Here is a 25810-nt window from a genome sequence, read left to right on the forward strand (position 1 = left end):
TTACATGATTTCACGTCACTTTTAACATGCTACTTTATACTTCTATTATTGATTGATAATTCTTTTATCAAAATTGATTTACATGTGATGAGCTGATAACTCTTGTTTCGTTGATTTGATGGTACTACATCTTCTAATATTCTTGTTGCTAGTTATTTGATAGATTGCACAAGTTCTCTGATTAGTGATATCATATAACTTGAACCTCGTCACTACTTTACCGAGGTTAACCTTGATACTTACTTTAGGTACATGTTGTCTAGTACTCATACTACACTTCTACATATTTTTGCATAGATCCGGGTGTTGGAGGAAGTGGACTTCGTGAGTGAGTGCATTGCTTCAAGGTAGCATGACCGTCGCAAACCCTTGGAGTCCCCTTCCCATATTTCATACTATTGTATTACTTTCAAACAGTATTAGTTTTGATATTTTTATCGTGTTTCGAATCATGATGATGATGCTAGTATTTTTTCATGATTTTGGAATGATTTTTGCCTACTTATTTCACCACTTATTTTAAATAGTGTTATGAACTGCTTGTCGTAGTGTTGAGTTATTGTTGGATTGCCTGACACAACATTGAGCGCCTTCACGACCTACGATAGGAATTGGGTCGTAAGAACGACTCATACATTAACTTATAAGATAAAGAGAATATTATTACACAAATAGAAAGTACAAGTAAAGCTTTGCCATTTTATATTGTTATAGGAAGATTTTTAATTCACGATTGAGTTCAAGTAAATATAATCTTATCGCCCAAATAAAGCCATAAAGATACTACAAAAGATTCCCTATATCTAATATGTATATCATATCGTATTAATTTATCACAATTAAGTGATAAAATATATGTAAAAATTTAAAGATATATATTATGTATTTTTTGTATTAAAATATATAATATTATAATGTATTCAGTTTATTCTCACATGCGATGTTCGGGAAAAATAGTATGTATGCAGATGTTATTTCTACCTAGTGAAGATAAAAAACTATTTCCCATAGATCTTCGGTGGCTCAAGAAGGTAGGGAGAAGGAGAGAAGAAGAAGAACAAGTAGAAGAAGTGCCAAACTAATTTAGATTCGCATCTCTGTTTAAGAAAAAAACACTTTCAATCAAATATGGATTAATTTTATGATTTGAATCCAAATTTTCTAATTAAGAGTGGAAAAAGTCTATTTATTTAATTCATTTTTATTTTTATGATCATTTCATTGGGTGATTCCGAATACAAAGACGTTATAAAAAAGTACTCTAACAAAGTGGAAAAAGAAAAAGAAAAAAAGAAAAAAGAAAACAAGAAGAAGTTCGAAAACAGGACAAAAAGCAAAGAGAGGTTCACTATTTCGCCCTTTCCTTTGGTTTCACCACCACCACTCGCTCACTCCTCTCTCTCTCTCTCCGTCTGTAGAGCTGAGAGAAAATCAAATCAAATCAAACCCCGTTTGATTTCATCCCCCTTTTCCGCTAGGGTTTCTGCACAAATTTCCCTCCAGAAGCAGTAGAAAAGAAGATCAATCAGCAATGGATCCGGTGCCATCGAGCGCATCTCATGGAAATCTTGACGAACAAATTGCTCAGCTTATGCAGTGCAAACCCTTGTCTGAACAGGAGGTTCAATTTCCCTTTTCTTTTCTTTTTTCGGATCTGCGTTTGCTGATCTTTTTCTCTCTCTTAAATTTCGTGGCTTTTTCTTGATATTCTGGTCTTAGATTTATGGGCTTGAGAATCAGATCCGCGTGTTTTCATATATGTGTTGCTGGATTTCAAGATTTTAAAAAAATTCAGTTTCTTTTTAGTTTGGATGTAGGGAAAGCATGGAAATGTTCGTTCTAGTGTTCTTTAGTATCATTTCCTAGAAATTCACATAAAGGGATTCAAGAAAATACTAGTGTCACACTAGGATTTGAACTTGTGATCTAAGGCAACCTTTGAACACCCTTTAGCACTATAATTCAATATTTTTTATGTCAAGGTTAGACAACAGTTCATATATAACAAAAATAACATGCTCCCTTTAGCTCCGCCACTGAATTGTAGTGAGTCAGACGTGCAGTGCACTTATCCTCATTTTTATTTTCAAATTGTCTTTACTTTCCTTTTCTTCAGAATTCCAAGATCCAACTAAAAAATTAGTGAAGTCATAACCTTTTAAAGTGAAAAACTTGGTATTGTTTTGACAAGTGAGGGATAGGCTAGTGGAAAGGATCTCCATCTCCAATCCTGGGGGTTTGAGCACCAGATGACTCCTGAGTTTTTTTTTTTTTTTTTTGGGGGGGGGGGTTGCCACATTAAAACAAAATGAACATGAATTTGTTTATTAACTTCCAATTTTTTGATGAGTTCCTTCATCTCTAATTGGAATCCATGAAAAGATTGGCTTATTGCAGAGTTATAGATGAGTTTTCTGTAAGATTATGGCATACATTATTACAGAAGCTTGTATATAGGGAAATGGTGCCCATTAAGCTTATAAAAAGGAAAGTAGAGGTCTATATTTAGCGATACTTTGGGTCTTTTAGTGGAGTTGTTTTGCTTTGAGCTTATACATCTGAACTTGTATTAGACTCTTATTTAATGGTTTGCTGCATGTTGCCCTTTTGTTATGGTGCACGTGTTTAGTCCCCTCCTGTATTATTGATAAAGGAGCTCATATTGCTGTATAGGTAAGAGGACTATGTGAGAAAGCAAAGGAGATTCTAATGGAAGAGAGCAACGTGCAGGTATGATACCTTGTTGATTGGTTATGTTCTCTTGCCTTTTCTTTTTCACTAAGTGTACAAGTTTTCCCCCTCCAAACCAGACAATATTATATTATTTCAGTTTGATATGGCATCTTTCCAACTAATTTCCTTACTTCTTCACAATTCAAATCATTATAATATAAACTTGTCTACCAATCTCAATCTAATAGCTCTTTCTTTTCCCCTTAAAAGAGTTGTAGGAGAAGAAAAATCAGCTCAATGAGTCTTGGTCGAGATGCACCTAAGATGCTTCTGGAACCAGTGCTTTAGTATTAATCTTTTGGTAGTCAATGTAGGACATCCTTTTTTTATATCAATGATGTCCAGGCCGGCCTGCGTACACCTTACTGATTTATCCGGCAACCTTTCTAACCCACAAGTACAGGTTGCCAGGTACTCCTCCTTGCCTAAGCTAGAGCAAATATGGTTGCACTAAGTGTTGTAGGTGGGATTCGAACCTGGGATCTTTAGGTTGTTTCTCTCATGCCTCAACCACTAGGCCATCTTTACTAGGACTCAATTTGGAACATCTATTATGAGAAAGTAGTGTAAGGCCCAAACTATTCAGTGTATGATAGGCTGGATTTTGACTCTCCTTGTATTTTTATCATCTTAAAGATGCAGAGTGAAGTAATTTTTTCTTTTATGATAGAATGCGGTTAGCAATTGGAATATAATTTTAATGAATTTTAGAGCTTTCTCAAAACTATTCAATTTTAACATGTTACATGTAATTAGTATCCAAAATATTTAACACTTCGTGGATAGATTGATTATTGGATTTTCCTTATTGCAGCCTGTGAAAAGCCCTGTGACTATATGTGGTGATATTCATGGTCAGTTCCATGATCTCGCTGAGCTTTTTCGAATTGGTGGAAAGGTATCACATTTTCTTATTCTTTGCTTTCTCTTTTACGGATTTGTTCTTGCCGGAAGCTGAGACTAGGGGGCATTCTAGGGCAAGAAGAATCTCGTAATTGTCTTTCTTTGTCACAGTAATTCATGGTGTCAATGAACATTTTCGAGTATATTAGTCATTTGGTTGGGGAAGAATTTCTCTCTTCTTCAGGAAGGGGGAGAGTTTTTATTAATATGTTTTTCAGAAGGGATGCACAATGTTGCATATACTGTCATCCAGGTGTTGAAACCTAGTTATGTTGCTATTCATGGAGCTGTGTTAATAATCTGAAAGTGAACACAGTACAATTTAGATATAATCCATTTCACTAACTCAAGAGGTAAAAAGTGTAGCTCCTTTTCATTGCCATGGAGAAAGAAAAGAAAGATCTTCAGTCACTTGATTATTGAGCTTCGAGGAATTCTTTATTGTTTTGGATATGAGCTACATAATGCTTGTTTCTAAGGGTGTTAATGTGTGGCTGTATTGTGACAATTAAGGTGAGAATCCAATTAGTAATTTTTCCCCTTTGTTACATGCAAATATGTAGTTTAATGTTTCCAAGAAAGTGATTGTCATCAGATTTGTTTTTTTTACACATCCTAATTTGGTTTTTATTGGCAGTGTCCTGACACTAATTATTTATTCATGGGAGATTATGTGGATCGTGGATACTATTCTGTTGAAACAGTAACGGTAAGCTTCTAGCTCCTTTATTTCTTAAAACAAGTAGATACAGTAATGATATATCAGTTGTTTATGATAAACTCATGCAATACTTGTAACCTTTACCATCTCCCGTGTGCCTCTCTTTCTTGTACTTCTCGTTTGTACTTTTCCGGGGCAGTACTTTTTTGCATGTGATCTCTTAGATTTGGAGAAATATCTTCAGTTCTCAGCTATCTGAATTGTGAAAAGCTTTTTACTATAATAATTCAACAACAACAACGACCCAGTAAAATCCCACAAAGTGGGTTCTGGGGAGGGTAGTGTGTACGCAGATCTTACCCCTTCCCGACGGGGCACCGAGGCTGTTTCCAATAGACCCTTAGCTCAGGAAGACAGAAATTTTACTATAATAATTCACTTGAGAAAATTATCATGGACTGGTTTGTCTTGTTTGATATTATGGGTGCACTGTTAGGTTTAGCATTTGGCATGTTTGAATGCAGGAACCCATAAGTTTTACATCATTACAGACATAATATATAGTTTTTAACTATCGTACTGGAACACCTTTTCACTACTGAGATGGGCTTAGTGTTATGTAGATGTTGCTAGTGATGGTCTCATTCTGACTATAAGCTTGTCTGTTTTTCACCTTTTCCAGCTTTTAGTGGCTCTCAAAGTGCGCTATCCCCAGCGAATTACAATCCTAAGGGGTAATCATGAGAGTCGCCAGGTATACTTCATTCTTGATCTTAAAGATCTCCCCGTCTCTACATTTTACATAAGCCTCATCAAATGGATCCCTTTATGCAGTGGATTAAAAGAATTTATTCATTTGTTCCATTATGAATTTTAATGTTAATTATATCTGGTGGTGAGCACTGATTGTTTGCTCTGTCTCTTACAGATTACTCAGGTTTATGGGTTTTATGATGAATGCCTACGGAAGTAAGTCCTCTTAATTTTACTTCTTGTAGGTTACATTGTATGACCTTCTCTCCTTCAGCCTTGAGGGAGCAGGGAGTGGTGGGTTTGGATATTCTATGTTGCTCGGACTCTCCGAAAATATCGATAGGTGCGTGTCGGATCCTCCAAAAATAATGTATTTTTTTTGGAGGATCTGACACGGGTGCGGCAGCTGTTTTGGAGAGTCCGCGCAACATAGTGGATATTTGGATTGAGCAAATTTCTAGTCTTGGTATTTTCACAGTTTAGGGCGTGCTGTTTATATGCAAATTCTCTTAACATGCCTATACCTAGGTTCCACAGCTTGGGCATTATCATAGTAGTCTTTTTTTTTAAATAAGTATTTTATGGTAGTTGTTTTTCAAGATATAGTCGACATAAGTGATTTGTCACTTTAACTTCTATGAAATTGTAGTTGCTTTAATGGGATAGTTCCCAGTTCCCTCCATGCAAATGATGTATGGTATATGATGTACAGAGTTGATATGAGTTCATAAAGTAAATTGCTATATGATAATGATTGATTGAGCATGGAACTCAAAACAATATTCTCTCTTTCCCAATTAAGATGATCCAGTTGGGTCGTGCAGATATTGAGAAACGAACATATTTTTATATTGAAGTTATCGGTGTATATACTTTAAAATAAGTGTTGAAATGTGGATTAAGCAAATGTAGCATGTAGCATATGTTGATGTTCATGAGGTGTATCAATTTAAGAATACAGCCCTCAAGGCTGAAACATTATTATTTATCAAGCAAGAAAAACAACAGAGTAACTATGGAAACATTGAAACTTAGAATGCTTTAATTTATTCCAAAGGACAAAGGTTAGAACGCATTTTCTTCCATTAGTAGCTCATCTTTAATTCCCTTTTTCTGTAATATTTTGAGTCTTTTGGATGCTCTGCAAACTTGTCTTATTGTTAAGTTTTATAGCAATAAATGTTTAGTGCTTTTCTGTATTTTCATTTTACAGATACGGTAATGCCAATGTGTGGAAGACTTTCACAGATCTGTTTGACTACTTTCCTCTGACTGCTTTGGTTAGTATAATATCCTCCTTTTAACGTCTTTTAATGGATTACTTATTACATATTATGCAACTAGCTTCTTTTGGGATTGATTTTGATCCGTAATACACGTTTCTGTGTTTTTTAAAATTATTACGTATACTGCTGAGGTTATCCAAGTCTTTTTCTTTGGACAATGTGATACATTATTCTTTTTTGCTTAATGCACTTATGTTTTTATTTTTGAAAATGGAGCCAAAACGTATTGAGATTATGAATTAGGAGAGTTCTTATGCTAGGGTTATATATTCAAATATTCAATATATTGCCTTAAATGGACTTTTGTTCAATGTATGAAAGCCCTATGGGGGAACACATTTGCAAAACCCAAAATCAAAGTTGGAACTCAATGTGGCTCAAAGTGTTATCAATTGTTCTGAAAAAGTGGTTTAAAGAGTTAACAAACTAAATCACTCATGCTCACTTTAAGGCTCAATCAAGTTGCTTTTGTTCAAACATAATTTCATTGGATTTGGAATCAAATACATGTATCGGAATATCCTTTTTTCAAAGCTACAACTTGCATATTTTGTTTGTTAGAATTTGTAATCGTAATCCTGTTAGGGGTATAGTTGGTGAACGTAGAAATTCATGTTAAATAAGATCAGACCGTCTTTAACACAATAAAGGGAAGCCCGGTGCACTAAGCTCCCGCTATGCGCAGGGTCCGGGGAAAGGCCGGACCACAAGGGTCTATTGTATGCAGCCTTACCCTGCATTTCTGCAAGAGGTCTTTAACACGATCTATTCGAAAAGTTCACACTAAACACTGGTTTGTCCATAGTGTTCACAAAGGAGCGGGGAAAGCAGAGTTATATGAGAGGTAGAGATGGAATTTATAAAAGGTGGGTTCTTACTGATCAATCAACACATGCTTTCTTTGCCTATTTTGATTGAGATCAAGTGCTGTCCATGTAACAGCTGTGGCTAATGGCGTATATATATAGAGAGAGGGAGGGGGAGGGGGAGGGGGAGGGATCGAGAGAGATTTATTTTCTTATCTATCTGGTGTTGGAGTTAAGGGGAGAGAGAGGTAACTGTTGTATTTGACCTAGTACTTTGACATAAAATTGTAAATTGCTAGCCTGGCTATCAGCAAAAAAAGCATAGCCACTAATATGTAAAAGAATCACCATAATTGTTACTATTATGTTTAGCGGTTGTTTAGCTCGACAATTTGCATAGATGTGTAGCACCCTAGGCAATCCTATATTGACAAAAATAGATAATATTTTGTATATAAGGAAGCAAGTCTTAGATCCTAGCGGTTCGTTTCAAAGCGGTGTTGACCTAAGTTCAAAATGGACATTATCACTGTGGGTTGAGCGATGACGGGGCAAACCTTAGCTTAGGACGCAGGGTTCCGGAGTACGTGATACTCTAGGCAAATCCCTCATCAGGGAAACACGAAAATGATGTTTGGGTATTTAGGGAGCAAACCTCAGACCTTGGTGATGTTTTTCAAAACCGTGTGGATCTAGGTCTAACATGGGCAATATCATTAGTTGGACTGTTACAGGCTGTTACCTTGCTGTATAATTTCAGAAAACTGGAAATATGCCTTAAATACATTTTCTTATTAGTTAGAATTTTAGATTGTTGTCTTTGGTATGCAATTCTAGTCTTAATGGGTTATTTTGGGATCTTTTGTTGGTTGAGTCAGAGATTTTTTGCCTCCATGGTGGTCTGTCTCCATCTATTGAAACTCTTGATAATATTCGCAATTTTGACCGTGTACAAGAAGTCCCACATGAGGGTGCTATGTGTGATCTTTTATGGTCTGATCCTGATGATCGTTGCGGTTGGGGTATCTCACCTAGGGGTGCTGGATATACATTTGGCCAAGTAATTTGCATATCACTTTTACCTTCATTCTCTCTGATGTATATGAGTAGTTCTTATTTGTCATTGTCAGCAAATGAAGCTTTTGCTATCTTGTCAATGAATTACAACAGGATATCTCTGAGCAGTTTAACCACACCAACAACTTGAAGCTAATTGCTAGAGCACACCAGCTGGTTATGGAGGGATTCAATTGGGCCCACGTAATTTCTCATTTATATCCTTTTTATTTATGTGAAAGTTTGTTTTGGTCCAAGAGAACGAAAGATCGATGAGCGATGCTGTCTTTGCAGGATCAAAAGGTGGTTACCATCTTTAGTGCACCTAACTATTGTTACCGTTGTGGAAATATGGCGTCCATCTTGGAAGTTGATGATTCCAGGGAGCGCACATTCATTCAGGTGTCTACCTTTTGCTTTTCCTTCCTTTTTTTAGTTGGTCTCCCCTCATTATGATACAGTTTTCATTTGTCAAGCTCAGACGAGTAGGTTTGCTAATTAGTTTACTGTAGTATGTGCGCTCTATGAGAATTGCAACTGTTCGTGAGGTCTGAAAAATATTTCTTTTGCAGTTTGAACCAGCTCCAAGGAGAGGGGAGCCAGATGTAACCCGAAGAACACCTGATTACTTCTTATGATGCAAATGCACAAACCTCTTATTTTTGTGCAGAAGGCCCTGCTAACTGCTTTATATGCTACGAGCCTCTTACCAGTTTGTAGTTTTTTTCCCGCTATGGTGGCGCTACTACTATGAAATGAAGCATGTAAATCAGGCATGTGATACTGAAACCTCATTGAAATGCTGTGAAGAGATGGTGAAGCCAGTGACAGAGGGTGCATGTATCATTTTTGCGCAGACAATATTTTAACTCTTTTTTCCCCCTTTGATCCTATATTTTTTGGTTAGATAGAAAGGACAATGATTTGCTTTGTGATAATTCTTGTCCCTTTACAAGGACAATCCCTGTCGTATAAGCTTTGTAGAGGTAAGATGATTATTTGTTAACACCTTTGAATGAGTGCTCGTGTAATGTTCTCTGAGGCCACGACTCTAGTTTGATTTCTCAAAGTGGTTTTGTTCAAGTTTGTTGGTATTTTCAGCTCATGCTTGATAGTTATTTCGCGGCAGAGGCCAAATCTCACCCATCATCCATGGCTTGAAGGCATAGGAATGTTTTAAAACTCAGGCAGGATGTGTTTACTTGTGTTTTTGGCGCCGCCTACGGATAACTCGTACTCTCTAGTTGTCTTGGTTGTCATGTACTACTATTTTTACTTGTTAAAAGTGGAAAGGGTGTATTTGTCCGCACAATTTTGAACTTAGAGAATAACATTTTCTATTTATTAGTAATTGATTTTTGAAGCAAAATACTACTATTAAGGTCGACCTAAGACATTTTGGCATATTCTACGTAATTTTCCTGCGATGCTTCTTTCAAGAAACAAATAATGGAAGTTTGGTTTTCTATGCGTCTCCAAACAATTTCGCAATCATGTTGGTGAAAAGTTTATTTACTCTATAAATAATCTCAAAATTAGTTATACCATAATTGTGATATTACTTTATAACACATTCAATAGGGGTTAGCTAATCTTGGGATAAAACAACCAAAAGACAAAAGTGGTTCTCCAAAACTCCTCTCAAAGTCCTTTAAGAAGGCCAACTGAAAGTTAAAGTTTGTTCAAGTTTATTTATTGTAAAATCAAACACAAGTTTTACATTGCACATACCCCATTTTTAATTCAATGAACACACATCTACTGATTATAGTATATTCATTAAATATCATCATTATTTAATTTTGGACTATAATCGAGATATAACTTATTTGCAAATTGAACGACCCTTAGGAGTTATTGTGTGCTTTCTCTATGATTTTATCTTACTCCCTTGGGTCCATTTTAGTTGTCATAGTTACTAAAAATAATTGGTCCAAAATATTACTATCATTTTCGAAAATCAAGATGTAATTATTTTTTTTACATTTTGTCTTTAGTATTAATTGTTCTTAAAATTAAAATTAAATAAATTGATTACATAACATAAAAAACTTAAATGTAAAGAGTAAATAAGAGTATAGTAGTCAAACAACCCTTCTTCTTATTAGTAATAATTTGTTAAGGGAAGTGTGAAAAAAAGACATGGCAGGAAGTACACTTTTGTCCTTGAGCTAGCAACTGATTGCATAAGAAAGTACTGCTGGAGACAACAACAACAACGACCCAGTATAAAAGTACTGCTGGAGACATTTTCCATAATTGATTGGTTGAATTTGAAAGGGATTAAGTTCTTATTGAATGAGTATATACTTTCTCTATGAGCTAAACAACAAATATTTGCCATCATAGGGTATGAACAAATCTACAAATTTAGTATAATATAACTGAAAATGCAAAGTGGAAGTTCTGAACCAATTTTGCGTGTGATATTTTAGAAATGTCAACTTCAGCAACAAGCGTTTGTAGTCCAACGGTTAGGATAATTGCCTTCCAAGCAATAGACCCGGGTTCGACTCCCGGCAGACGCATTTTTAAGTTTTTAATCTTTTTATTTCCATGTACAATTGTGAAACATTTCTTGTAGCGCTTAAAGGACCTGGAATTTATGTATAACTGCTCATCTGACATAACTTTTTCTCGTGTATCTACATTGTTGTATACGCATTTTTAAGTTTTTAATCTTTTTATTTCCATGTACAATTGTGAAACATTTCTTATAGCGCTTAAAGGACCTGGAATTTATGTATAACTGCTGATCTGACATAACTCTTTTTCGTGTATCTACATTGTTGTATACATTTTTATGCTTACACTTGTGTATACTGGCGGAGTCACGTCAGTCTAAGAGTTACAATTGAACCCGTTGAAAAATTACATTGTATAGCTAGGTAATTTCTTTTGAATGTATTTATAAGTTGAATCTCCTTAACTTCTTCGTTCTTTTATTTCTTTGTATTTTAATATCCCTTAATAAAATTTCTGACTCCACTAGTACTTGTATATCACTACACATGATGATATGAATATGTAAGTATATTGAAGACCGTATCAATTACCAACAGTAACTATTGCATCATAAAGAAAAAAAAAGATTACTTCAAATTTGCATATTCTTTCATAATTTCTTCATTTAATATGCTGTGACCTTTAAAGGGAAGATGTATATTAGCATGACGGTTTGTTTTGCAATATATAGCTAAGTGAATAAAAAATTCTTATCTAGTTTTTGAAATCTTGAGATAAATTAAATCATTGACTAAAAGTTATACCAAATCAACTCCCGGCAGACGCATTTTTAAGTTTTTAATCTTTTTATTTCCATGTACAATTGTGAAACATTTCTTGTAGCGCTTAAAGGACCTGGAATTTATGTATAACTGCTCATCTGACATAACTTTTTCTCGTGTATCTACATTGTTGTATACGCATTTTTAAGTTTTTAATCTTTTTATTTCCATGTACAATTGTGAAACATTTCTTATAGCGCTTAAAGGACCTGGAATTTATGTATAACTGCTGATCTGACATAACTCTTTTTCGTGTATCTACATTGTTGTATACATTTTTATGCCTACACTTGTGTATACTGGCGGAGTCACGTCAGTCTAAGAGTTACAATTGAACCCGTTGAAAAATTACATTGTATAGCTAGGTAATTTCTTTTGAATGTATTTATAAGTTGAATCTCCTTAACTTCTTCGTCCTTTTATTTCTTTGTATTTTAATATCCCTTAATAAAATTTCTGACTCCACTAGTACTTGTATATCACTACACATGATGATATGAATATGTAAGTATATTGAAGACCGTATCAATTACCAACAGTAACTATTGCATCATAAAGAAAAAAAAAGATTACTTCAAATTTGCATATTCTTTCATAATTTCTTCATTTAATATGCTGTGACCTTTAAAGGGAAGATGTATATTAGCATGACGGTTTGTTTTGCAATATATAGCTAAGTGAATAAAAAATTCTTATCTAGTTTTTGAAATCTTGAGATAAATTAAATCATTGACTAAAAGTTATACCAAATCAACTCCCGGCAGACGCATTTTTAAGTTTTTAATCTTTTTATTTCCATGTACAATTGTGAAACATTTCTTGTAGCGCTTAAAGGACCTGGAATTTATGTATAACTGCTCATCTGACATAACTTTTTCTCGTGTATCTACATTGTTGTATACGCATTTTTAAGTTTTTAATCTTTTTATTTCCATGTACAATTGTGAAACATTTCTTATAGCGCTTAAAGGACCTGGAATTTATGTATAACTGCTGATCTGACATAACTCTTTTTCGTGTATCTACATTGTTGTATACATTTTTATGCCTACACTTGTGTATACTGGCGGAGTCACGTCAGTCTAAGAGTTACAATTGAACCCGTTGAAAAATTACATTGTATAGCTAGGTAATTTCTTTTGAATGTATTTATAAGTTGAATCTCCTTAACTTCTTCGTCCTTTTATTTCTTTGTATTTTAATATCCCTTAATAAAATTTCTGACTCCACTAGTACTTGTATATCACTACACATGATGATATGAATATGTAAGTATATTGAAGACCGTATCAATTACCAACAGTAACTATTGCATCATAAAGAAAAAAAAAGATTACTTCAAATTTGCATATTCTTTCATAATTTCTTCATTTAATATGCTGTGACCTTTAAAGGGAAGATGTATATTAGCATGACGGTTTGTTTTGCAATATATAGCTAAGTGAATAAAAAATTCTTATCTAGTTTTTGAAATCTTGAGATAAATTAAATCATTGACTAAAAGTTATACCAAATCAACTCGAATTAATTGCGTTCTCCTAAATTGGAAATTTTACAAGATTTTTAAATTATTCAGAGCATTAAAACAAAAGTGATTGTACTATTCCTGATAAGTTATTTTATCCTTATTTCTATATAAGGGTATACACAATAGAGTGAAGAAAACAAAAGCAAATAAACAAACATCAAATAAAGGACATGCAGTTAATCTTTTCATAATAATACATAGTTTCCCACTATAGAGAAAAACTTGAATATGCTTCCCAAAGGTAGATTCCTTTACGATGATCTTCAACTATAATTGTGATAGTAAGGTTTTCAATATTCTAACTTGTATATGCATACATAATTGAAAATAGTAGTCGATTTAGTTGAACCCACAAAATTCGCTCTAGATCCGTCTCGATAGTCATCCCACTATTGGGTCTTCCACATGAATGTCAACATCATTGAATTTAAGCCATTTCTTGGACCTACAAATCTTGATCAAAAAGTACCATCCAATCGCTCCCACAGTCATCAATCCACTTATCAAAAACACAATCTTGGTTGCAATAGCCATTATAAACACCAAAAAAACACATGGAATCAAGCACATAATCACCAATCCTGGCAACTTCATTGGCACCCTATATGGTCTTTTGATCAAAGGAAATTTCCTTCTCAACCAAATAAAAGATGAAAATTCCAAAAACATACCTAAACTATACAAGAAATTAGCTGAAGAGATTATATCAGTAAAATTCATATAAGACATACCAAGTGAAATTGCTGTTGACAATAATATCCCTACCCATGGTGTATTAAACCATTTAGACCTCAAACCAAAGAATTTAGGCAAAAATGCCAATTCAGCCATACCCAAAAGTTGAAAAGCAGAACTACTTAACTGAGCCTCAAATAGTCCAATTGCTGATAAAACAGCACCAATTTCAATCCAAAATTTCAACCATTTACCACAAATAATCTCAGCAGCATTAGCCATAAATCCTGTTTCCCACTCACTTTGATCAACTGACACAGCACCAGTCACAGCCAAAAGTGGAATTATATATCCCAAACAAGTGAAAATCACTGCTGAAAATAGTGCTAAAGGAAAAGTCTTTTGTGGGGTCTCAACTTCACCAGCCAAAGTACTAACATTATCCCAAAAATTCAAGTTCCAAAACAATGTATTAAAGAACAAATTCCAATCTTTTTTCACACCCTTTTGACCTAAACTTATCCATCTGTGAGGCTGAATCTTTGGAATTGCAATCAATGACATTAGTAAAAAAGGTGCAAGTGAAACAACACCTAGTACAACTGCTGCATAACCAACAATTGTCAAACCAGTATAGTTTAAAAAAGAAAGTAACAAAGTAGAAACCAAGATTGCCATAAATCTTGGAACCCCAGATGAGAAAATTGGAAAAAGCTTCTCCATATAACTAATACAAAGAACAGGAAAAGAAGCAATGTTAATTACCCCACTCAAGAATTTCCATGTACCCATTAATGAACCCCAAAAGGGACCAAAAGCTTTATCAGCCCATATAACAAAACCACCATTTCCAGGAAAAGTTGTGGATAATTCAGCAGTAATTAAAGCTTCAGGGACACTCCAAATAAATGGGAAAATTAAAAAACCAAGAATTGCAAATAAAGGACCAGCAGATTGAACTGCTGGTTCTTCACCATAAGGACCACCTGCTACTTCAAAATATATGAGGAAAATTAGAGGGATAAGAGTGAGTTTTTTGTTCTTGGAATTTGCAGTGGATGCAGTTATGGGGAGTTTTGGAGAGTTTTCTGGCATGGTGGAAAGTGGAGGATCAATTTCTTGTGTCATTTTGATTTTTGCAATATTCTGTTTGATGAAAGAGTGACCAAAGTGGTTGTTTTTTAGGAGGATTCTCGCATTAAATGTTAAGACTATAATTAGAAGATTCTAATGAAATCATACATCCTTATCTGTATCATTTAACCTAGAAATTTTAGTTGGCGTTTGGACTTAAGAATTATGAAATTTCAGAAAAAGGTATATTTTTTGTTCAAAGTAAAAATGATATTTGATAATCGGAATTGTGTTTGGATATAAATACAATTTGAAGCTATATTAAAAATTTTGTGACTAATTTGAAGTGAAAATTTTGAAAAACAGTTTTCAGAGTTTCTCAAATTTCCGAAAAATTCTGAAATTTAACTTCAAGTGAAATTTAAAATTTTTATGGTCAACACTGATTTTAGAAAAAAGTAAATTTTTTTAATGGCCAAACAGGTCCTTAGTTCAAAATATTTGTCACTTTAAGAAATTATTTTTTTCTAATTCTAGTTATTCTGACAAGGCATATATTTCTTCTTGTTTATTTTAGTTGTCGAGTTATTAAAAATAACTGATCCAAAATACTTATTATTTTTGAAAGTAAAAAATATTAATTATATAGCACAAAATCCTAAATGTGAAAAGTAAATAGGAGTATAGTAATCAAATATCACTTTTACAAGTTATCTTGACAACTAAGATGAATTGGAGGGATTAAAAGTTAATTACTCATTTAAGTAAGAGAGAAGGTTAGTTGAATCTAATACTCTTTGTAGTTAATGTTATGTAAAGAAGTTTTATTAATGTGTGTCAAAAATAATGATTTGTGCCTAGCATTTTTGAAATTTGAATTTTAAAATAATACTCAAATTTCAGATAGATAACAAATCAAGATCAGATTAGACTGAAATAAATTAAGGGAATTTAAGTGTCACTAAGGAAAACTAGTATTAGTACCTGTGCGATGCGCGAACACAAATATCAAATTATAATTGAGTTATTGGAATTACCTTAAAATTTAAAACTTCCAGATAACATGTTTCTTTTTATTTATATTTATATTTTATATCTATAACAATCTAACTCCTTGATTTAGTACTTGTATTTATTTTGTGGTCAATATTAAATAATACTAAACATATCACGTTTGTGATATGTCTTGTTTGAGCATATTGTTTAACAAAATTCTTACTACCACTTTATGTTTCACCGCAAATTCGAATAAGTCTTATCCTTCTACATTTTCACCCAAAACAACTCTTTCTTTAATCTTTGCTTCTAGTTATTGCATTATCTATTACTTAATAATGTTATATACATGTAATCTTTTATTAGCTTACCAATTGACTTGATATCTTGCTTATTGTCCTTTTGATAAACATATATAAATATAAAAAATTTTATTCCTAAAAGTTAATTTATTTTTATACTTTTATCCTCTTACTTGGAACTCTTTTTTCATTTAAATCTTTCAATAATATTTTTGAGTATTATTTAATTATTTAATTTCCTTATACTTAATTAATTCAAAGTATAAATATTCTCACACTATCTCTATTTTTCTCTTTATACATCCTCTTCCCTACTATTAATTTTTATTCAGTTTTTTACATTAATATTTTACTAATAAACAAAATATATAATATCACGTTTTATTTTAAGTTATAACTTGGAATTAGTTTAAAATATTAATAGATAAGTTTTTTCTTATTATATTTTAAATATATTAGATTTTCTTATAATTATTTTTTGTATCACGTGTAATTAAATTTTCTTTCTCTTTTAACGTTAGGATACAAATTAGACTTTAATTTTCGTTCATAATATTACCCCACATGAGATATTTATTTTGTATTTTCTTAGTTTTAATTTGTTATCCAATTTTTAGTTTTTTATCTAGTAAAATTTTAATTTTGTAGTCTTATCCATAGTTTGAGCGTTTTCACCATAATTTTAATCTAAATCTCAAGTTCAAATCGTCTTTCCCTTCTATTTCTAATATTAAATATTTTTAAATTTTGATTATTGCTATTAAGTTACCTAATATGTAGTATTTTATTTTTTTATGTGGCTTTCATTAACATGCCTCTTTATTTAATATCAAAATCTATTTATATCCTTTAATATTATTATATAAATCGATGTATGATTTTTAATATTGAAAAATATATTTATTTTATTTACAATTAATACTCAAAATTATTAAATAGTTTAAATTCATTAATAATATTTTAAGCATTATATGTTTATTTTATTTTTTAAACTAATTTTTAGTATAAATAACCTCGCATTATCTCTAATTTATTAATATTTTGATATTTTTTAATTTTTTTAATCTATTAAACTTCAATTATATGGCCTTATCCACATCATGACCTTTTTTTATCATACTTAAAAAAACTTTTTTATATCAAATTTAAATAAGTTTTATATTTTTTTGTTCTTTATGATAGAAATTTTAATTTTTTCTCTGTTTGTTTCTTATTTTGCTATTGTATATTCAATACTTAATATTATTAACGTTGTCATGTGCTTTTTATTAGTTTACTTGAATTTAATATCCACTTTTATCACATTCATTTTAATATAATATAAATAATAAATAAAAATTATTTCAATAGTAACTTTGACTCTATTGCTCATATTCTTAAATATGATTTTTCTTATCATATTAAAAAAAAGTCTCATCTCAAATTCAAATATCTTATTCTTCTATTTTCTCCATTGGACCACATTTTCAAAAATCATCTTATACTCTCAAACTTAACTTAGCAATACTCAATTCAAATATTAATCGTAAAAACTCTAATTGTTGCAGCAATATTTTCACTATTATTTTAAGAAATATTTATTTATGTATAAAATGTTTGTTTGTCCGAACTGTAAACATTAATATAACCTCATTATATATATGTGTGTGTGTGTATGTATATATATAATTAAAGATATCTATAATAATGTATATTGTTCACAAATAAGGTCAGATACAAAGCTTGTACTAAATAAAAAATTATTATTCCAACTTAAAATTAATGTGTAAGATACAAAATAAAAATTTAATTAATTCTTTCCCAAAAAAGGATACCTACCATAATTGAATTATACACAAAATTTTAATAAAAGATACTTACAGTAATATATATTGCACCCAAATAAGGTCAGATACAAAGGTTGTAGTAAATAAAAAATTATTATTCCAACTTAAAAATAATGTGTAAGATACAAAATAAAAATTTAATTAATTCTTTCTCAAAAAAGGATACCTACCATAACTGAATTATACATAAAATTTAATTAAAGATACATACAGTAATGTATATTGTACCAAAATAAGGTCAGTTACAAAGCTTGATCAATTAATTAAAATTAGTCCCTACCATAATTTATTTCGTACCTACCATAATTATACAAAAAAAATGTTAACTAAGTTATACTACTAATAGAGATTTGTATTATAATTAAAAATAATTCTTATTGAACTACTACTTCCATTAATTATGTTTCCATTTATAATTCAAATTTTTAATATTGTCTTAAAATTGCCAAGTGGCTTTTTTTAGCTTGTCACTTGGCTTAACCTCATGCTTCACTACTCTTCTTTAAATATAACATAGATTAAGGGAGTTAAAAGGGTGTTGTTGGTATGAAATAAAATATTTTCCTTGGAAAATGTTTTACTGAAAAATGAGTAATTCTATTACTTATTTTTTCTTGTTTGGTTGGTGAGTAATTTTTTTTTTCGGAAAATAATTTTTTATGGTACTCTCCTCACCCTCCTTCCCCCAAGTTCCCAAGTTTCGTGTGCTCTCCCTCCTTCCTCCAATACCACAAATACCCAATATTTTTAAGACTCTAATTTCTTTAAATATTTAATTATTTTTTAAAATATTTACACAAACTCACAGGAACTAATGTGTTGCTTTACTTTTTCACGCAAAAACAATGTTGAATTTGTGCTCCATAACTAAAAAGAAAATACTTTTTGGTTGAAAAATAAAGTACTCTTTCTACAACATGAAAAGAAAGTACTCATTTTGTTGAAATGAAAAGAAATATTTTTTCTACGTCATGAAAGAAAATACTCATTATACATCATGAAAATAAAGTTTTTTTGGTTGAAATGAAAGAAAATACTTTTTTTAATCATGAAAATAAAATATTCAACAACAGCAACAACCCAGTATAATCCCACTAATGGGGTCTGGGGAGGTTAGTTGTATGCAGACCTTACCCCTACTCTGGGGTAGAGAGGCTGTTTCCAAATATACCCTGGGCATCCTTCCCTCCAAAAAAATAAAATACTCATTTTGTTGAAATGAAAAAGAAAGTACTCTATCTACAACATAAAAAAAAGTACTCTTAATAATATTTCTATTTAGGGTGGGGGTGTAGCGGAGTGGGGTGGGTGGGGGTGTTGGGTTGGTATCACGACCCGGATTTTTCACCCTCGGGAGTCGTGATGGCGCCTACTAATGAGAGGTAGGCAAGCCAACTCTTAACTACTTTTACCTTTTATAAATTATTTCTTTTATTAAATATTAGTAATAGCATAAAAAAGACTGAATTAAATAAATATGCGGAAGACTTAATTTAAAGTGACTGAATGTACATGCGGAATCCAACATAAATCTCTACCCAAGAACTGGTGTCACATTACTCACGAACTTCTAAGAATACTGAATACAATCGTCTGAAAGAAAATAATAAATTGTTTGTCTCGAATACAATGAGATAACAGACTAAAATAATAGATAGAGGAGACGCCAGGTCTGCAGACGCCTGCAAGGCTACCTCGGTGTCTCACTAGTCTGACTGCTCACACCCGCGCTACTGCTGCTGCTGTCCAAAACCTGTATCTGTGCAAAAGAGCACAAAGTGTAGTATCAACACAACCGACCCCATATGCTGGTAAGTGTCTAGCCTAACCCCGACGAAGTAGTGACGAGGCTAGGATCAGACAATCAAATAAACATGTGCAGTTCAAGTATATATATATATATATAGACAACAGAGGAAGTACTGGAAGCAACCAATCAATGTGGGAGGGGAAACATGCTTTGGGGAGGTAACAGTTTCAAATATAAATATTCAATAAAAGAAGGAAACAACAAGGTCATAATATCAACAAGTATCAAAAGGAATCAACAATTTGTAAGACATCACCCTTCGTGCTTTTACTCTCTTCCTCATCCAAGCAATATATAAAATAAAACTGTACACGGCATCACCCTTCGTGCTTTTACTCTCTTTCCTCACAATATAATTAATAGATATCAGTACGGAATGGCACATCGTACGGCACGACATCACCCTTCGTACTTTACACTCTTTCCTCACCATATCAAACAATACACGGCATCACCCTTCGTGCTTTATCACTCTTCCTCACCCAAACAACAATCACAGATAAGGGGCAAGGAAGTAAACTGGATAATAATCGAGATTCTAATAAGGGCACAACAATTAACGATAAAATTCCCGGCAAGGAATATATCAACAATTCCACAATTATCGCAGCAAGGGAATTCTTACTTAGTAATTCATTTTATAACTTGAGCCAACACTCCTCAAATATAAAATATCACCATTTCTTTCATATTCACTTCACAACATATAGAAGTCATCATTTAATCATGGAAGATATAACCAAATTCGAACATTCGCGATATAAGGACTTACGATCATGCTAGACACCAACGTATAGATACTCATCACCATGCCTATACGTCGTACTCGACAAATAGCAAGTAACAATTAAGACTCAACTCCTATTCCCTCAAGCTAAGGTTAGACCAAACACTTACCTCGCTTTGCAACCAATTCAAAATTCCAACAAGCCTTTGCCTCGCGAATTCGTGCCCGAAATTCTCAAATCTAGTCATAAACAATTCGATTAAGTCAATAAAAATTATAGGAATTAATTCCATATGAAATTCTACATTTTTCATTTAAAATCCGAAATTGCACTAAAAATTCGCCCGTGGGGCCCACATCTCGGAACCCGACAAAAATTACGGAATATGAAACCTCATCCAACCACGAGTCCAACCATACCAATTTTACCAAAATCTGACATCAACTCGACCCTCAAATCTTCAAATTAAACCAAGAGAGTTTTCAAGATTTTCCCAACTAAAATCACCAATTAAATGCCAAAACTAGTAATAGATTCGGGTAATCTAACCAAAATTAAGTTAAGAACACTTACCCCGTTGTTTTCTCTGAAAATATCCCGAAAATCGCCTCTCCCTGAGTTCCAATTTGCTAAAAATGGAAAATGGGACGAAGTCTCATTTTCAGAAGTTACATTCTGCCCAGAATATTTTCGGGGTTACTGTTCACGTGTTTTTACTATTCACGGGTACTGTTCACAGGGTACTATTCATGGGTACTGTTCACGGGTACTATTTCTGCAGTTTTCTGCAATTTTCCTAAGTCCGAAATCACTCCGAAACACTCCCGAGCCATCGGGGCTCCTAACCAAACACATACACTAACTCAACAACATCCTACGAACTTAACCATGTGATCAAATCGGCAAAATAACGTCATATACCACGAATTAAGCTTTAAAATCCAAGAATTCTTTCAAATTTCATAAAATATCAAATTTTCCATTTTGAGTCCGAAACACGTCAAACGACGTCTGTTTTCAACCAAACTTTACATATAGTGCTTAAACCATATATAAGACCTGTACCGGGCGCCATAACCAAAATACGGGCCCGATACCATCACTTTCTAATCAAATTTCATTTCCATTTTCCTTAAATATTTTCAGAAAATAATTTTACTCAAAAATTCATTTCTCGGGCCTGGGACCTCAGAATTTGATTCCGGGCATACGCCCAAGTCCCATATTTTCCTACGGACCTCCCGGGACCGTCAAATTACGGGTCCGGGTCCGTTTACACAAAATATTGACCGAAGTTAAATTTATTCATTTTAATATCAAAACTTAGCAAATTTTCACAGAATTTCATATTTGAGCTTCCGGCTACGCGCCCGGACTGCGCACACAAATCGAGGCGATTGTAAATGAGGTTTTCAAGGCCTCAGAAGCTCGGAATGGATAAGAAAACAGGTGATGAACCTTTGGGTCGTCACAGTTGGGGGGTAGGGGTGAGTGGGGTGTGGGGGTGTGTTTGTGGGGATGAGGAATAGGGTATGGAAGGTTGAAAAAATGTTTCGGAAAATATTTTCCCTTCTTTTGGTAGGAAACAATTGGAGGAAAATGAGCTTATAAGGAAAATATTTAAACTAACCAAACATGAAAAAATTGAAAAAAAAAATTCAAAAAATATTTTTCTTCTTACTAAACACATCCAAAATGCCACTATTTGTCTATGTAAAGAAAAAAAAAAGAGAGATAGAACTTGTTCACATAATTGTCTATATGTAAAAACACTTAACAACATCAAAATATGACTCTCGTTAATTTACTTCTTGGGCACAAATATTTTGTGACTTTTGGGCGTTTGTTTCAAATAATTCTTTTTTGAGCTTTTGTGCAACTCTGTTTGTTTGAGTTGCTTTTGCAAAATTTAAGATTTTGTAACTCAATCTTTTTTTTGGTTTCTCACCCGATGTTCGTTATTCGCATTGGAGTCCGACTATATCCGAATTCGTAACTCAACCTTTTATTGTAGAAGAAAAAGAGCTCAATTTTTCAAATTTTAAAATTCCAACTGTCAAAAAGAAAGTCACACTCTCTTTTTGTACTAAGAAATATTTGAAGTTCTAGACTCTCAACTGTTAAAAGAGTAGGCAAAAACATGTCAGTGGTGAGAAAGTACGAATGTAGGTAGACGTGGCAAAATGGTTAAAAGAAAGCAGTTATTCACTTATATTATCCATTAAAAATGGGTTGAATAATGAACTTTTTAAAAATAGATTGAATATGAATAAGAACCATATTATCCACTTAGAAATGGTCAACCAATGGAGAAATAATGTGTTTAACTTTTACATTTGTAAAGCCTCAAATTGAGGGTTACTCAAGTTTGGTAGACTAGGAATTCTCCCATAAGTAATCATATTCAAAAAGCCATGGATAATATGGATAACCATATTATCCGCCGGATAAATCATTTTTTATTCGTCTCAAATACGGGCCGGGTCGGATAATTTATCCATTGTTTGAATTACCCATCTTTGACACGCTCATATCCGACCCGACCCGTCCGTTTGCCACCCCTAAATGTAGGCTTATCGAACCAATATGATGAGTTTAAATTCTCTTCATACTTTGGAATTTAAGAATGAGGTATTATCATTTTTAGCCCGCACCAGAAACTATTTACATATGATATTATTTTTATATTTTATATATATAAAAGAATGTATATATATACAAAAAATATATAAATTTAATACATCTTTTCGGCTATTATTTTTACAGCGGCTATATAGTGTCATTTTTCCTTTAAGATTTTGCAAGAGTTTAGAGTGCTTTTAAAGGATTCTAGTTGCTTATTGCTTGGCAAGAGAGTCTAGAAATTATGTTATGTTATAAAATAAAAGCAATGCAGTAAAATGTAAACAAGAAGAGATAGAAAGAAGGAAAAAGTCTTTTCTTCTTTCACTTTGGTGTATATTTCCATTGCAATTACATATCCTTTTATAGGCGTAAAAAGTAGAGATGATGGACATAAAGTAGGAGATTTAATCTTTAAGTTATTCACAACATGGGCATCCAATGTAGCATTCAATGTACAAACTATGTTATTCACAACATGAGCATCCAATGTACAAACTATTTATACCACTTCCCCTTGGATGTCCATGTAAGATAATGTGTCTCATTAAGAACTTAAAAAAAATATTGGGATGTACATAGTTATTTATAATATGCATTGCTTGCTGCCTCATTAAAAACCTTACCAGGAAAACCCAGTGGGACAAAACCTTGGTTAAGGAAAAGAGTGCAGCGTATAGTTACTCCCCCCTGATGAAAAATCACTTAATGTCTTGAAGACGACGCATTCCAATCTTATATATCAGCTTTTGAAATATTGAGGTTGGTAATGCCTTAGTGAATAGATCAGCCAAATTATCACTTGAACGAACTTGTTGTATATCTATTTCACCATTCTTCTGAAGATCATGAGTGAAAAAGAATTTCGGTGAAATGTGTTTTGTTCTATCTCCTTTGATATATCCTCCTTTCAATTGAGCTATACATGCAACATTGTCTTCATACAATATTGTTGGAATATTCTTTTTTGAAGAAAGACCACAGGTTTGCTGAATGTGTTGAGTTATCGATCTCAACCAAACGCATTCTCGACTTGCTTCGTGAATGGCTATTATCTCTGCATGATTTGAAGAAGTAGAAACCATTGTTTGTTTTGTCGAACGCCATGATATGGTTGTACCTCCACTTGTAAATAAATAGCCTGTCTAAGATCGACCATTGTGTGGATCAGACAAATATCATGCATCTGCATAACCAATCAATGATGGCTTGGATTCATTTGAATAAAATAAACCCATATCAATGGTCCCTTGGAGGTAACTGAATATATGTTTAATACCATTCCAGTGTCTTTGTGTTGGCGAAGTACTAAATCTTGCCAATAAGCTTACTGAGAAAGCTATATCTGGTTGGAAATTATTGGCAAGATACATTAATGCTCCAATTGCACTAAGATATGGTACTTCGGCACCAAGAAGCTCTTCATCATTTTCATGAGGTCGAAATGGATCTTTCTTTATATCAAGTAATCTCACAACTATCGGGGTACTCAATGGATGTGCTTTATCCATATAGAATCGCTTTAAAATCTTTTCGGTGTATGTTGATTGATGGACAAATATTCCATCTTTCATATACTCAATTTGTAGACCAAGACAAAATTTTGTCTTTCCAAGATCTTTCATTTCAAATTCTTTCTTCAAACAATCTACTGTTTTTGGAAGGTCCCCAGGAGTTCCAATAATATTTAAATCATCAACATACACGACGATTATAACAAATTCAGATCCAAACATTTTTATAAAGACACAAGGACAAATTGGATCATTCTTGTATTGTACCACATATGACCTGATTGTTTCAATCCGTATAAAGATTTCTTAAGCTTTATTGAACAAGTTTCTCGAAAACTTTTATATGCTTCTAGCACTTTAAATCCCTCAGGTACTTTCATAAAAATTTCGTTGTCTAATGATCCATACAAATAGGCTGTAACAACATCCATTAGATGCATATCAAGTTTTTCTTGCACTGCCATATTTATGAGATACCTGAAGGTGATAGCATCCACTACAGGAGAATATGTCTCTATATAATCAATTCCAGGCCTTTGGGAAAACCCTTAGGACACAAGTCGCGCTTTATATCTAACGATTTCATTTTTATCATTTTGTTTTCGCACAAAAACCCATTTATACCCTACTGGCTTTATGCCTTCAGGTGTTCGAACTATGGGTCCGAAGACTTCACGTTTTCCAAGTGAAGTTAACTCTGCCTGGATAGCGTCATTTCATTTTGGCCAATCATTTCTCTGTCTACATTTCATTAACAGATTTTGGTTCAAGATCCTCATCTTGTTGCATTATTTCAACAACAACATTATAAGCAAAAATGTTATCGATAACAATATTATTTCGGTTCCATCTTTTCCCGGTTGAGACATAACTTATTGATATCTCTTCATTTTTATTATTTTCAGGTACCTGGACCTCTTCTAAGGTCTTATAATTTGTTACGTCTTGGGGCTCTTCTTGAGACACTACCTCTGTGTTATGTTCACTTTGATTACTTGCTCCTTTTCTTATTCAAGGATTTTTATCTTTAGAACCGATTGGTCTACCACGTTTCAAGCATGGCTTAGACTCATTTGCTTTAATTAATTGTCCTACCGGGATATCAACTCGAATTGGAGCATTAGCAGCTGGAATATGTGACTTAGTTACCCTTGGTAGGTCAGTGAATGCATCTGGCAATTGATTTGCAATATTTTGTAAATGAATAATCTTTTGAACCTCTTGTTCACATTGATTTGTTCGAGGATCTA

The 25810-nt window shown here is 32.9% G+C and overlaps 2 protein-coding genes and 1 non-coding gene across 5 annotated transcripts; 2 read left to right on the forward strand and 1 right to left on the reverse strand.

Moving 5' to 3' along the window:
* The first annotated feature begins 1355 nt into the window (after positions 1-1355).
* LOC107785560 (serine/threonine-protein phosphatase PP2A catalytic subunit) lies at positions 1356-9292 on the forward strand. Of its 3 annotated transcripts, XR_001647884.2 has the most exons (11): positions 1356-1621; positions 2674-2730; positions 3548-3631; positions 4274-4345; positions 4980-5051; positions 5226-5266; positions 6264-6330; positions 8021-8202; positions 8313-8402; positions 8493-8600; positions 8771-9292. XR_001647884.2 is itself a non-coding variant. In XM_016606890.2 (10 exons), the coding sequence occupies exons 1-10, from the start codon at positions 1532-1534 to the stop codon at positions 8834-8836; spliced, it is 747 nt and encodes a 248-aa protein (XP_016462376.1). In that variant the 5' UTR covers positions 1356-1531; the 3' UTR covers positions 8837-9292. The 3 variants fall into 3 exon arrangements, 2 of the variants coding, with proteins under 2 accessions (XP_016462376.1, XP_016462377.1); XM_016606890.2 differs by lacking the exon at positions 8021-8202; XM_016606891.2 differs by lacking the exons at positions 8493-8600; positions 8771-9292 and having other exon boundaries at positions 8313-8403.
* Positions 9293-10654: 1362 nt separating this feature from the next.
* TRNAG-UCC (transfer RNA glycine (anticodon UCC)) lies at positions 10655-10726 on the forward strand. Its single transcript has one exon. It is a non-coding gene; the product is annotated as a tRNA-Gly (tRNA).
* Positions 10727-13164: 2438 nt separating this feature from the next.
* On the reverse strand, positions 13165-14904 carry LOC107785559 (putative polyamine transporter At3g13620). The gene has a single exon (XM_016606887.2). It carries the CDS (start codon positions 14814-14816, stop codon positions 13395-13397), a length of 1422 nt encoding a protein of 473 aa, XP_016462373.1. The 5' UTR covers positions 14817-14904; the 3' UTR covers positions 13165-13394.
* Between the last annotated feature and the right edge of the window lie 10906 nt (positions 14905-25810).

Source organism: Nicotiana tabacum, chromosome 22, assembly GCF_000715075.1.
Source record: "Nicotiana tabacum cultivar K326 chromosome 22, ASM71507v2, whole genome shotgun sequence".
NCBI lineage: Eukaryota > Viridiplantae > Streptophyta > Magnoliopsida > Solanales > Solanaceae > Nicotiana > Nicotiana tabacum.